This window comes from Tetrahymena thermophila (assembly GCF_000189635.1).
Source record: "Tetrahymena thermophila SB210 genomic scaffold scf_8254431, whole genome shotgun sequence".
NCBI classification, from domain to species: Eukaryota; Ciliophora; class Oligohymenophorea; order Hymenostomatida; family Tetrahymenidae; genus Tetrahymena; species Tetrahymena thermophila.
The window spans coordinates 824,320-838,951 of NW_002476212.1; the positions used below are offsets into that span (position 1 = coordinate 824,320).

General features: G+C 22.9%; 4 protein-coding genes across 4 annotated transcripts; 2 read left to right on the top strand and 2 right to left on the bottom strand. All coding sequences in view use genetic code 6, as the record gives it.

The window, feature by feature from the left end:
* Positions 1-1,202: 1,202 nt before the first annotated feature.
* TTHERM_00571900 (alpha/beta fold hydrolase) lies at positions 1,203-3,212 on the top strand (the record flags this gene model as incomplete). Its single annotated transcript, XM_001027696.3, has 6 exons — positions 1,203-1,441; positions 1,882-2,167; positions 2,462-2,535; positions 2,636-2,960; positions 3,019-3,080; positions 3,137-3,212. 6 exons carry the CDS (start codon positions 1,203-1,205, stop codon positions 3,210-3,212), a joined length of 1,062 nt encoding a protein of 353 aa, XP_001027696.2.
* Positions 3,213-4,765: 1,553 nt separating this feature from the next.
* TTHERM_00571890 (Myb-like DNA-binding domain protein) lies at positions 4,766-9,191 on the bottom strand (the record flags this gene model as incomplete). The annotated part of the gene is made up of 9 exons (XM_001027695.2): positions 4,766-5,766; positions 5,962-6,301; positions 6,418-6,854; positions 6,992-7,047; positions 7,709-7,958; positions 8,041-8,126; positions 8,241-8,491; positions 8,747-9,075; positions 9,131-9,191. 9 exons carry the CDS (start codon positions 9,189-9,191, stop codon positions 4,766-4,768), a joined length of 2,811 nt encoding a protein of 936 aa, XP_001027695.2.
* A 1,157-nt stretch (positions 9,192-10,348) lies between these two features.
* Positions 10,349-11,981, top strand: TTHERM_00571880 (DNA primase; the record flags this gene model as incomplete). Its single annotated transcript, XM_001027694.3, has 8 exons — positions 10,349-10,481; positions 10,542-10,702; positions 10,760-10,795; positions 10,857-11,123; positions 11,175-11,397; positions 11,472-11,565; positions 11,618-11,832; positions 11,911-11,981. 8 exons carry the CDS (start codon positions 10,349-10,351, stop codon positions 11,979-11,981), a joined length of 1,200 nt encoding a protein of 399 aa, XP_001027694.2.
* Positions 11,982-12,595: 614 nt separating this feature from the next.
* On the bottom strand, positions 12,596-14,018 carry TTHERM_00571870 (RING-H2 zinc finger protein; the record flags this gene model as incomplete). Its single annotated transcript, XM_001027693.3, has 5 exons — positions 12,596-12,933; positions 13,048-13,198; positions 13,660-13,691; positions 13,747-13,929; positions 13,991-14,018. The coding sequence occupies 5 exons, from the start codon at positions 14,016-14,018 to the stop codon at positions 12,596-12,598; spliced, it is 732 nt and encodes a 243-aa protein (XP_001027693.3).
* Positions 14,019-14,632: the final 614 nt, after the last annotated feature.

Consider the following 14,632-nt stretch of genomic DNA (forward strand, 5'->3'; position numbering starts at 1 on the left):
AAAAAATTTACAAAATATAAATAGTTATATTAATTAAATAAATGAGTTTGTTTGTTTGTTTGTTTGTTTTAAGTATTGTGGTTGAAACTTTCAATAGAAAAAAATTAAAAGTTTTATTAATTAGTGCAAAATAAAATCAAAATTGAACAATATTTGAAGTCACTTTATTAGTTTTGTAATGACGAAAAATAAGTAAGTTAAGGCTTGATTTTTTTTTAATTTTACAGATCTATTTTTAGTTTATTAATTTAATAAGATTGAAAAAATCTATTATCTTTTTAATCAAATTTTCTATTTCCAATTTAAAAATTAGAAAAAAATAGAAAAGTAATTCAAAATAAAGAAAAAAAGAAATAAACAACATGTTTACCATCAAATTCTATTCAATCATACATACGTGCTGAAAATTAATACGTCCTTTTTGGAACAAATTTTAAATATAAATTGTTCTTTTTCGTCTTCGTTTTAATCTGGGTTTTGTTAGATTGAACAAAAAATTGCAATTTTTCAACAATAAATAGTAAATATAATTTAAGAGAACAAAAATGAGAATTTCCTCATATTTTTAAATTTTGATAAATTGTTGATCTATTATTAATATAATATTGATACCTTTCTATTTTTATTACGATATTTTGTGACGCTTCCTATTAATTAATACAAATTATTGTATTTTTGTCAGACTCTTGTTTATTAATGTGAAGACTTTAATACAAATAATAGGCAAGCAAAAAACAAACAAAAAAAATAATTAAATTTTGTAATTAATTTACTTCATAACTACTCTAATATTGTGACTTTTGTTAGATTATTAGAGTTAGCATAGTTGTATTCTAATTTACTCATACAAATCAAATTTACTCAATTATTAAAATAATCAAATTGTTTTGATTGAAAAGTAGTCTTTACATACACACACACTAATAAATAATTAAATATTTGTCTTGATGATTTCTTTCATTGTGATTATTTATTATTAATTTTGCTGTTTACCGTATATTCAAAAGTCATTTTATACGTCATAGAGTCAATCAAAAAAATGCAAAAATTAATTAAGAAAAAAAAGTCTTTTGGAGCTAAATAGCGCAATTAAAAAAAGAAAAAACAAAAGAAAGCTATAACAAAAAGGACTTTATACATTAACTTTAAAAACTATCAAACAAATATTATTGTATTACTTTCAAAAAATCTGAATTAAATTGATGGATTAAAAGCCTTCTTGTATAATATAATCATCCTTCCTTGATTAGGAAGCCTCGTCTGATAACATTCCTCTGAAATTACACTACACAAAAGTCATTTAAAGTGATGTTAAAAACCCTATTGCATCAATTATTATAATACATGGATTGGGTTAATATTCAGAACTATACTATGACTTGGCAGAGTATTTCTCATCATACAAATATGTATGTCACCTTATCGACTTAAGAGGATTTGGGTAAGCAAAGTTATTGCATTTATCTAGTTAAACTTTTGACATTTATTAGCTTTAAAGATTTAAAACGAAAATGAATCCATAAAATAATTTACTCTATCATTCTATCTATTTATTATTAATTGGATTATTGATAGTATCTAATATTTTCAAAACTGAGCCATATAATTTCAATATATTTCTTGAACCTATTGAATTATTTATAAACTAATTAATTAAGCTACTGAAATAGTATTAAAAAATACCAATGAGTTGATTGATTTTGATAGATTAATAATTTTAATTACATTTTTTTTCAATTTAATGATACAATTAAATTTCGCTAACAAGCAATCCAACAAACGTACTGATATCAGCTTCTGTCTAATCCATAAAATTAATATATTTTTAATTCAGCTTTACTTAAGTCTTTTTTAATAATTTCATGATTATTTAACAAATAGATATTCTGGAGGTGTAAAAGGACTTTCTAATTTTGAGGATATGATTAAAGACATTGAACTACTTTTGCAGTAAGTACGTAAAGACATCCCTTTATTCGTATGTGGTCATTCACTAGGAGCATCTTTGCTTCTATCAATTGGTGTAAGAAATCCTAGGCTAAACATCAGTGGTTTTATTGCACTAGCACCGCTTGTCGATCCTGATAGACATGGCTATGAAAGAAAAAATGGAATTATATCTAAATTCACATAATATGGAGTTAGAATACTTGGAGAGTTTTTAGGCGTAAATATTTTGCTTAATTAGCAATATTTTTAACTAAATTCAGTTAATTCAAAAAAAAAAAAAAATCAAATTTGGAAATAAGAATTTATTTTGAGATTTAATAATTTTACTCACAAAATGTTTGTTAATCCAAAAATAATTTCAAAATTGATATTTCAATATTTCTTTTAAGTAATTATTTTTAAAAAATAAAAAATTGCTTGAAAAGACATAGCTGAATATTTAATCAATTCTTGCATATAAAAAGAATTTACCATAAAAAATCTAAATTTTTTTATTATGTACAATAAATAGGATATTCTTTAATCTAATTGGGCCATTTAGCAAAATTTAAAAAAGGGGAAAAACCTCATGGTACAAAATATAGGGTAATTAACTTACTTACTGAATAACTCATTATTTTTAATTGTTACTTTCTCAAAGAAATACCAAAATAGTAAAAAATATTTTTTGTAATATAATACATAGTCTTTAAATGGTAAAAAGTCTTTTGAAGGGAATAAGGTAATTAAATGATTAAGCTTGCAGCTTCAACTACCCTATCTTCATTGTTCAAGGAAGCTAAGACTGTGTTTGTAATCTTAAAAAAACAGAAGGCTTTTTTGATATGATTAATAGCTCGGACAAAGCAATGCAAGTTATTCCTAGTATTTCACATGAAATAATTTAAGATGATAACAGTGGCAGAGTTAAGTTAGAAATCCTTGCATGGATGTAACTTAGACTTCAAAATGCACGTCCATTCTCAGAGACTTAAATCTAGATAAAAATTTACAAATAAACAAGCCCGAAGGTAAAATCATACTGAATTTTTAAATATTAAATTTATATTTTAATAAAAAATAAATTAGTGGAGACTATTAAAAATGATATTAGGAATGCTGTTTGCAAAAACTATATCTAATATTTCACTGTAAATATTTTTTTTTTTAATAATCCTTTTTTATATTCTTATTATAAATTTAATAGGTTTTATAATAAGGGAATACTCTTCTAGAAAGTTTACAAAATGTTTATGATTATCAAATCTTTCTTAATTTTCTGAAGCGATCTTAATTAGAAAACAAATGAGGCAATCTATTTGACAAAACAATTAGTCATCCAATCAATTATTTATTGTTGATCAAGATTTTAAATATTTTTCAAATGCACTTCATAATTTATTTAAAAAGGATAATTTAAATATTGATTATCAAAATCTTTTGAAACAAAACAAAAAATTTTAAATAACTGAAGTGGGCATACATACTAACTAACTAACTATCTAAATAATAACATATAAAATTAATTAATTTAAACAAAGAACTCATCAAAAATTAACCTTCAAAAAAAGAGAAGGATTGATAATAATAACTTACTTAATCAAAATATGAATAAAATTCAAAAATTATTTCTCAACAAAATATTTAAAAATAAAATTATTTATAGCTCTAAAATAAATTTATTGTTTTTTATTTCAATTAAAATACATACTGTAACAAATGTCTTATTCTTTTAACTATTTATTTTATTTTACTTGCAGGAATCATAATGAATTTTTATATTTTACTAGTCTCTTTATAAGATTTAAAAATTAACTTAAAGAAAGTAATCTGTCTAAAGTAATTATTTATAAAATTAATTTGTTAAGTAAAGAGGAATAGTAAAGCAAATAATAAATAACTTCCCACTCTCAATTTGTGTTACTCTGAATTAAAATAGTCAATAATACTCTGCAATTTTTCTAAGTTAAGAACTAAAACAAAACGCACCAAAAATAATTTAAAAATATTATTTACTTACTTACCCACCCACAATATACAATTAAAATACTTTGAATTGAATTAATCTCCTTAGGATGAGAATTTTAACCAGTATTTTAACTTAATTTAAAGAAAATTGATTTAAATCAAAATAAATGAAATAATAAATATATTGATAAAGTTGTATAAAAATGAGGATTTTTATGAATAAAATATTAGAAGTATTGATATAGAAATACGCATTGCATTTTATATATATACAGAAAGATTTACATAGGATATAAAATTAATTTTAATAAAAATGTAGTCTTGTTGTGTGTGTGTGTTAACTAGTTATAAGAAATAATTAATTTAATATTAAAGTAATTCAAAATGCTCTTTCATTTATATACTTTTAGTAGAATTATCAGAAATAAATTCTTATTTTATTTATTTACTTTTGCTTAATGTTTTATTTTTTTATATTGTTTGGTAATAAATTTAGAGAATAATTTATTATCTATTTATTTAATTATAATTTTACTATAAAGCTTAAATACTTTAATTGATATTTATTTTTAACCAATTGAGTTAAATTTTTAAAAAGTTAAATTAGTTGAAGGGTTATTAATTAATTAATTTATTTTTTAATAATTTTAGTACATTTTAAAATGTTTCTTACTTTATAATTTTAGTATCATTCATTATATTTTAATTCATGTTTCTGTTTTTGCAATTAAATTAATTTTAGTTTTTTCTATTAATTATTTGGTTAATTAGTACGTTTTTTTATTGTGTTTGTTGAATGTAAACAATTTTATAAAGATTTTAGCTTTACTTTACTATTAATATTAGCTAGCTAAATATCTCCTCACTTTCAAGATTATATTTACAGGTAAGGATTAAACGAATTTAAATTTTAGTTACTAGAATTCTACTCATTGTTTTTTCCATTGTTGTTGCTGTTATTGCTACCTATCCTTGTAGATAAGTTGCTTGTCATCATGGCTATGTTGCTTCCAAAACCTTAGGCAAAATTTTGATTTGAATTACTATTATTGCTTGAAGTTTAATTTGTTGATCCGTTTAAATTCTAGGAGGAGAAAACACCATTAAGTTATTGATTTAAAGGATGCTAGTTAGTTTAATATTTTTAGTGCTATTTGTGCATCACAAAAGGAGAATGTGGAGACAACAATAGTTATTTATTATGACGGTTTGATGATACTTCTATATACATTTTACTTGCATCATTATAGGTTTCTTCGATTAAATCTATGTCTAAACACATTTCATCATTATTGGTATTCTGATTATTGTTATTATTATTATTTGAATTAGAGTTATGAGCTGCATTTCCATTAGATTCTTGACGAATTGAGTTATTCTAAGCCTTATTATTATAACCATTTTAACTATTGCTTGACAAACCTCCCACATTGTTATTTAGTTAAATTATTTAAGTCTATTTCTTTTTGAATTTCTAATCGTTAGCCTAGATTTCATTCTTTACTTCATTTGCTATTTTTGTAAGATATTGCTCATCTTTTGTAATGGAACCAAAATTAGATTTTATAAATTTGCTATTACTGTTATTATGTAAACTTTAGCTGCTCTAGTGCTAATCTTAGCTCTCATTACTATTACTATTTTTTAAGCTCTTAATCTAATTGTTACTGTTAAATGCTTAGCTTTCATCAAATTGGCTCTTTCCAATTCCTTAAATAATCTTGTTTCTTGGGGTAAATCCAGTACCATTTTATTTCATATGATATTATGGAGTCTAAGGGAAAGGATTGTATAAATACCTAAAGCTCGATCCAGGGCTTTATATGTTTTAGAAATTTGGAGATTCGTTTGCATTAAAAAGTAGTTATTCTATTATGATAGTTTAAAATAAATGGTTAAAAATATTTTAGTCAATAAAACAAAATCAATAAAAGAATAATTTAATTCTTTTTTATGAAGTAGATCAAAAAATTTATTTAAGACTGAATTTTAAAATATTTATTTTTATTTAGTTAAGAGCTTATTAAAATTATTTGAAAAATGTTTGATTGATAGTTTGCTTACATTAATTTAAGAAGCTTGGCATGCCAAAATTTGGATCTAAAGGTTGGTGATCATATCTTCTAGATTAAGGTAAGCTGTAGTTAATATGGTGATCATTCTAATCTGATTCAAATTCTTTTTTAGGAATTCCATTTCCATTAGGTGTAAATGGACTTTTCTTTCTATTTTAAAAGCCATCATATTAGTATCCTTGATCATTAAAATCTTAATTTTAATCTTCGAAAAAGGATTAATAGTTTTCCATATCAGCACCACCTGAATAAAGACCCATAAGATACGGTTATTGGGCTAAGATGGCTTAATCAAACAGCTAATTAAGTGCAGGATTTAAAAATTTACTCTGTTATTATTTAAAAATATAGAAATTTTTTAATATTTTACTAATTACTATAAAATTTTTAAGATAGCAAATAATACTTTTTTTAAGAAATAATTTAATATAAAATAAGTTATTACAGGGTCAAGAATAAATTCTGGAAGGAAGTTTAATGCCTATGCTGGGTTGATAGAATAAAGTTGTGGCATCACCATTTGTCTATTTAGCTAATCTTGCTTTTAGTTTTTATTATTGACTATTTTAAAAATATTTTTATCACCACTTCTTATTTTGCTTTTCAAAATATCATCAAGCTACTACTCTTTTTTGCTACTTTTTCCATTTTGAGAGTTGCTACTTTTTTCTTTGGATGCGCCATTCAATTATAATTTTGATTTTGCATTACTGTTAGCATTATCATTTGCTTGATTTTTATTTGTATTATTTGAATTGCTATTTTCTGCAGCTTCATTTTCTTCTTCAGCCTAGCTTTCATCATCGTCATCCTAATCAAATAAATCGTCATCACTTTAATCATCCTTTCTGCCTTTACTAGATCCACCACTACGTTTAGTAACTATTATTTTAATACAGACATTTTAGAAACTGATCAGAAATAAAAAATCCTGAAATAATTTATTTAAAATTTGATAAAAGAAGACAAAAGAAAACATAAAATGCTTTTTTTAAAACAAATGCAATCTAAATAATTACGAATTTTTTTTTCTTTTTCCTTGAGCTTTTATTCTCTCTTCTTCTTGTATAGTGAACTATTTTATTAATATTTAAATTTACTAAATGAATAATTAAAATAAATAATGTCATTAAATTATTTAGTTTTTTATGATTAATTTATAAAAGTGTTTGTTTAATAGTAATATTCTTTGAGATTATCTATTTATCGCTTTAATTAAAATAATCAATCATCATTTGAATTTCTATATTTAAAGTTTGAATGAACAATTTGTAAAATAAGATCTATAAAATAATAATTGAATATTCTTTTTTTTCTCTCTGTTTATAATGTGTGATGAGCTTTTAAACATTCTTAATTAGATGCGTTCAGCTAAAATTTAAAAATTCTATTATCAAAAAATCTTCTTTTTTTTCTTTCCGAAAATATGCTCAATATCAATATGTGATTTGAAATTTTGAATGAAAATAGCTAACAGGGAGATTTATATTGATAATGTTAATTTCTTCATTTCACTATTATGGATTTATGCTAAGCTCTTTGTTTATTTTTTTTTCTGCCATTTAAAAACAACTTACTAATTTAATCTTACATCAAAAATTTTTCATTTGATATAGAATCAATCAATCAATAACACTAAAATTAATCGTAGTGGATTTATTAATATTTTATGAGCGAATACTATCAAATTATCTATACAATTTTTTTTCATGTTAAAATTTAAATTTTATAATTACTTAAATTCTAAAATCTTCTCAATCAATGTTTTGAAGGACTATTCTTGAAAGACATTCTTATTCTCGCCATTCTTCTTGTTTGATTTAAGAGGCTTATGATTTGCAAACTCTAAAAGGGAATCCTACAAACCTTTACACGCTATACTTAATTTTCTCATATCTTCATCTTTGATTTCATTAACATCCTTCTCTGCAAGAATAAAAATCTTTGAAAGGACCCCAGGTTTTATATCCTTAACTTATGCAGTACCTTTAAAATTTAGGAAAAATTATTGAAAGAAAGGCCAACTTGAAAATTAATATGCTAATGAAAAATGAAAGTAATTAATTACTGTTTTTATCTCCAAGTAATTTATTGATACGTCTGAGTGACCTTCTTAATGTAGAATAGAAGTGGTTCTTTATAGAGTTATCAGTTCTTTTAATTAATAACAATATATTAGTTATACCTAATATTTACAACGTATTCTAAAAGCTAATACATATCTAGTATAATCTTTTTCATTTATTAGCTTATTTATAATAAACTTACCTTCCTGGTAAATGACGTGCTATCTCAGCCCATTTATTTCCGCATTTTTTATGATTTTCAAATATAATTTTTTCTTCTTCTTCTGTCCAAGGCTACTTATTAATATGAGGATCTAAATGATTGTGCCATCTTTCACGACACTGCTTTCCTGAACGACCACTCAAGTTATATAACTCTTCCATTTTTTAGGCAACTATAGTCCACTTTTTTATACCAAATGTATTCACTAGGTCTCTAATTGCCTTATCTTCCTAAATATTTTAGAATATATTTAAGTAAGGTTTCAGACTAAATGTAACAGGCTTAATGCTTAAATTAGAATTTATAGAAGAAAATCTTCTTTTTGTTGTAGTTACACTATTTAATACTAAATAGATAACTTGAATTTAAGTGTAGCAAAAACCTAGCAATACAACCTAAACAAATTGGGGGAAATTAAAATTCTATCAGACATAATAAACTCTATTTTAGTTTCAATAAATGAAAGGAAATCAAAAAATACTGACATCATCACTCCATGCTCTGCGATCAACCATGATAGCTAATATTTTTGATATATTTCTGATTCTATATAAATCAATGTTTTTGAGAGTGTAAAATTTGTATTATTGTTTTTTTTTAATTTGTTTGTTTTTTTGCTTGCTTGCTTGTTTGTATTGAGATTTTGTCTGTATCTACTATTTTCTGTTTATGCTTAATTTAATTATCTTAATATATATTATGATTGTTTAGTTTGAGTGTCTGCTTGTATTTGTTTCTTTGTTCCTCTATATGTGTCTGTCTTTCTGTATTTATTTGTTTGTTTCTTTTATGAATTACTTTTCTTTTTGACTAACTTAAAATTAATTGAATTTTGTTTATTTATTTTACATTATAAAAAATCTTCTTACATGGGTAACTAACTATTTTTCTCTAGATTTTTGTATTATTTTCTTTTTTAACACTTTACATATATCAAAAGCTAAGGTAGTTCATTTTAAATATGCTACTCTCTCTACAAGAAACCTTCTTTAGCTTTTGAAATAGAAACAAATGAGAGAGTAAATGAACAAATATTTTCTGAGAAATAGATTTTACAGATCTTAGCTTAATAAAATATGAATATATTTTTAATAAATATAGTTTTAAATCACTATGATTTATATTTGATTTGTAAGCTTTGCTATCAGCACTATGAAAAAAATTTAATAATTTTTTCAGCATAAAAATAATATCCTTAAATTAAGTAATTTATCTATCTATTTTCATTTTTTCTTAGTTTTTTCTTCAAAAAAAAAAATAATTCCATTTCAAATTTACTTTCAAAAGAAAATAAAGGAACCAGATCAGACAAAGGTTGATTCATAATATTTTTTAAATGGTGTAATCAAGACATCCATTTAATATTTTTGCTTTTTAAATTCATTGAATTTCAAATTTTATGTTTTGCTTCAAATCTTAAGATATTGATTTAAGTCTTTGAGGATATAAAAAAGCGCTAGTAGAATTAATGGATTTTATATGTATTTCATCTTAATCAAATGTTCGTTTCATTTTCATCTCATTATTAACTTTTCAATGCAATATTTCTCTTTAATTAATTTTCGCGTAATTTGATAAATTTTTCAATCTAATTTATACCTTAATTTTAATTTCCTCCTATGCATCTAATTCTTTATACTTTTTTACTTTAACTTTCGTCTGTAATCAATTCATTCAATTTTCTAATTTGACTAATATTTATTTTAATTACATTTCTTTTTTTTCTTTTTCTATTTTTTTAATAATATCCCCCATTTCTTCTTAATTTTTTTAAAATTGGAATAATCGATTTTTTCTTAAAGTTAAAATTTTAAATTTATTATTATTAATTTTCTCAAATTAAATAATTTGGCGCTTTTACCTTTTTTTTTCAACTGATCTTTTGCGCTACAAAATCTATTTGCACACTAAATTAATTTATTTATATATAAAAAGAATGATCAATATCAAATATTCAAAACTTGTATCCTACTACTTAATTCATAATTTTATGTATCTTTTTAATCTTAAAAATCAAAATAAATTGAAAATTTTAACCAATAAAGCTATCAATAAATTAGTTAATACAAATAATCAGTCTATAAAAAATGGAAATAGAAACAGTTGAAGTTGCACCTTAATAGGAAGAAGAATTTAAGTTAGATTATGATTTATTAGAGGAATATTACAGAAGTTATTTCCCTGTAAGTTAAATGGTTTAATGGCTTTCTTATCCTCAAGGTACATTATTGAAGCATAAAATTAATTAATATTATATGTTTTTTTTTTTTGATTTATTAGATGGCGATGACACATACTTCACTAGAAGAGAATTTTCATTCACTTTGTAAAATGAAGTGTATCTAAGATATTAAATGTATAACAGTGAAAGAGAATTTAAAAACGCTTTGCTATAAAAAGTTCCTGAAAAAATTGATATTGGAGCTGTCTATGATAGACCTGTAAATATTAATAAAATTAATGAATTAAATTGACATATTAATAATATTTCAAATTAGGGAAAAAAAGGAGACGATATTAAAGCAAAAGAGAAGGTATATTAAATATTTAATAGGAAATAGAATGTAAAACACATGCGAAATTTATTAATTTTAGGAATTCGTTATTGATATTGATATGACAGATTACGATCATATTAGAACTTGTTGCTCAAAAGCAAAAATTTGTGAAAAATGCTGGAAATTTATGAGAGTAGCTTGTGATTTAATTTCTAAAAGCTTAGATGAAGATTTTGGTTTTTAACATGTTTTATGGGTCTACTCTGGTAGAAGAGGTATTCATGCTTGGGTATGTGATAAAGAAATAAGAAAGGCAAACGATTATACTAGAGCATCTATAATAGATTATTTGAATATTTTAGTTGTAAGTTAATTCTAATATCATTTTACATTATTTTATTTAAATTAAAAAAAGGATAATTCAATTGGCTCTTCCTATGTAAAGCCATCCCTATTAAAAATGGAAAAAAGTCATCTCATCGAAAGGAATGCAATGAAATAATTGAACTAAAAAAATGATGATTTAAAAGCTGAAAAAGAAAGTGAAAAAGTATTTGTAGAAATAGTTTTAAGAGAGCAAAATTTATTTATGAAAAAACCAGAAATCATATTAGAATTTTTGGCAAAAAGAAGTGAAAGTATTTTAATTTTGTTTGAATATAATAAGAAAATAGCAAATAATTTTTATTTACTTATTTATTTATTATAAAAGATCTCTCTAAAGAAGTTGAAAAAGAATGGAAAACATTGAAAACATCCGAATAAAGATATGAAGCTTTAAAGGAATTAGTTAGCAGCGAAGACAAGTAATTTAGTTATTTTAATAAAAAATTAAACTTTTTAAAATAATTAAAATAGGAAAAAGACTCACTACCTCCTTGAAGAACTTAGAATTTGGCTTCTTTATCCTCGTTTGGACGTCAATGTCTCAAAATCAACTAATCACTTGTTAAAATCTCCCTTCTGTATCCATCCAAAAACAGGAAACGTATGTGTTCCTTTTACAACTGAAGAAATTAGCACTTTTGATCCTTTTTCAGTGCCTAACATTTCAACTTTAACTACTGAAGAAGGTAAAAAAACATATATTTGAAAAAAATGATTTCAACTAATCTATTTAATGTTAATAAAAATTTATTTAAAATAAACAGGAAGCAGTAAAATGAAAAACTCACTCAAAATATTCAATAAATTTTTAGAAAATTTGAAAAAAGATGTTTGAAGGAGAGAAGCTAAGTAAACAAAGGAATAAAAAAATAAATAAACAAATGAATAAAAATGTAATTAAATTATCTTGCAGTGGATTGATGAGTAATTTTAAATTTAGAAAATAATAGATGAGAATGAGAAATATTTACAAAGTTTAAATAAATATATTAAGTTATAATTTTATATACTACTTTATATACGTATAATTTATTACTATAATTGTTGCAGAAGTATTTAACTAATAGTAAGTAAATTGAAATTTTATTAATTAATTAACTAATTTGTATCGAACTGAGAATGTCTATCTATCTATCGATCAATCAATTTATATAGTCTTAATATAAAGTAAAACCTACATAAACACCTATTAACTTATTTACCTATCTATTTATCTACCTCAATAATTTTTCTAAGTTATGTCTTCAATTTAATCTCATTTTATTTATTTTTGCTAAAGCAATAGCACAAATAATATTTTTTTTAAAAGCTATTTTTGATGGTTTTGCTATCTGAAAACTCAAATTATTATGGTAATATAAGTAACTCGATATTTAATTAGCTAAAGTAGTATGCATATATAACAGTTGATATGACTTTAATATTTAGAGATAAATACATAAAGTACAATCAATTTGTTTAATCTGCTAATTAGCAGGTTGTTATGGTGAAGTTAGATAATTTGTTTCCTTTTTTTTCAGATTCTTTTTCAGTACTAGAGTTTATAGGCGTATCGTAGGACTTCTATACTCTTTGAGAATCAGTTTCCTTTTTTTAAAGCTTTTCTCCTTCATCATTATCAATTTTACTTTTATTTTATTACTTTTATTTTTTCTTTTCTTATTATTGCTTTAAGGATTCGCAAATGTCATCTCTGCAGTTAGGGCATGTTTTTTGTTTTTTCAACCAAGGTTTTATGCATGATAAATGGAATATATGTTTGCAAGGGAGTTTCTTGATTATTTCATCTGTTAATATAAATTAAAGTTATTTATTTATTATTAAAACGTTTAAGAACAAATAAATTTAATTAAAATAGCTTTTCGAAGATAATAATTAATTTTGATTATAAGAATGATTACTTTTTTCGAAGCCGTTGTAACAAATAGAGCATGTTTAAGATGTATTTCCTATTCTCATAGTTGTAATTTTATCGAATATATTTTCTGACACACCATTCTTTTGCTTAAAGATTTATCTATTTTGCATATCCCATAATTAGCGCTCAAGAACCTGTTTATAAAATATTTAGTTATTTAATAATCAAATAAAAAGTTCATTCAATAATATTTAAAGCAAATCAGCCTTTATAATTTATTAATTTTATGTGAGAATAGAGATTGATTGATGATTATAAAACCATTAAGCTAAACATATCTGATGAAATAGATAAATTTTTTTGATTAACTTTTTCTATCTATTTGATTTCTATCAAATTTATATTAGGTAAATATGCTATACTTTTCTTGATTTGCAAGCAGTTTGCTAATAAATCAGCTGTAATTTTGATTTGACTATAGCTTTGGGTTGCTTATTTGTATGTTTATTTTTTTGTATATATGTTTACTTCATAAACCATAAAGAGATATCCTCTAAAAAAGATTTTATAGTTTAAGATGTGTTTAGATATTTAAAAAAGCTGACTGCTTATATACAAATAATTTATAATATTAAAGATTTCGTTAATTTGTTACCCTTATTTCTTCAAGATATTGTCTAACCATTTCTATTTTAATATTATAAAATATGAGAAAAATATACTTTATTTAAAAAAATATTACCTTCTTGACGTTATTATAATAGTATTTCGTACTCTTGCTTTTTGTTCTCTCTTTCATTATCTGGTTTTAAGTTTTGTTCAACGTTTTAACTTGTAGCTGTTGTATTTGTGTTTATTATGTTTTACTAATTCACTTGAGTATAATTATGGTGAAAGAAGATCTCAGAGGAGGAATATTGGTTTTCTAACATATTTAAAATTAATAAAATTATTTTTAATTAAAGAATTTTTAAGTAATTAATTACAATTAAAGCTTTCAATCAGAGTTTCCATGCGACTTTATTTAAATTTTTTGTATTTTTGATAAGGACTTCTCTAAAATTTTATTTGATTTCTTTTTGTTTTTGATATATATATATCTCAAGATTTTTTATTAGTAAATAATATTTATTTGTTTTGATAGACTTTAAGGTAAAGTCATTTAAAATTAATACCAATCAACTGAATTTGAAAAGGTTTACTTTATTTTTCAGCAGCTTGGAGCTATAATAAATGTATTCCTTTTTCTATTCTTATTATAGAACAAAAAAATTTGTTTAATGTCACTTTTAAAAGAAAAAATAGATTTTAATTGATAGGTAGTTAACTAACTAACTATATTGAATACTTACAGCAGAAAAAATCTATTAAAACACCAAATTTTTTTAATTTATTATATAAATAAAATGTTTTTTGTTCATATGATTTGAAAAAATAAAAGCAAATTCTTACTTTTTGAATAACAAAGACAGTAAGTACTTGATGGTACATACAGCTTGATTGTCTTTCTGTCTATCATAAATTAAATAATACCTAATAGAAATGAAATAAATTTAAAATCTCAGCTCATGTTTTTAATTACTCTAAGAAGCAGTAAAAAATTGATTATGTACTTAGATTAGACAATT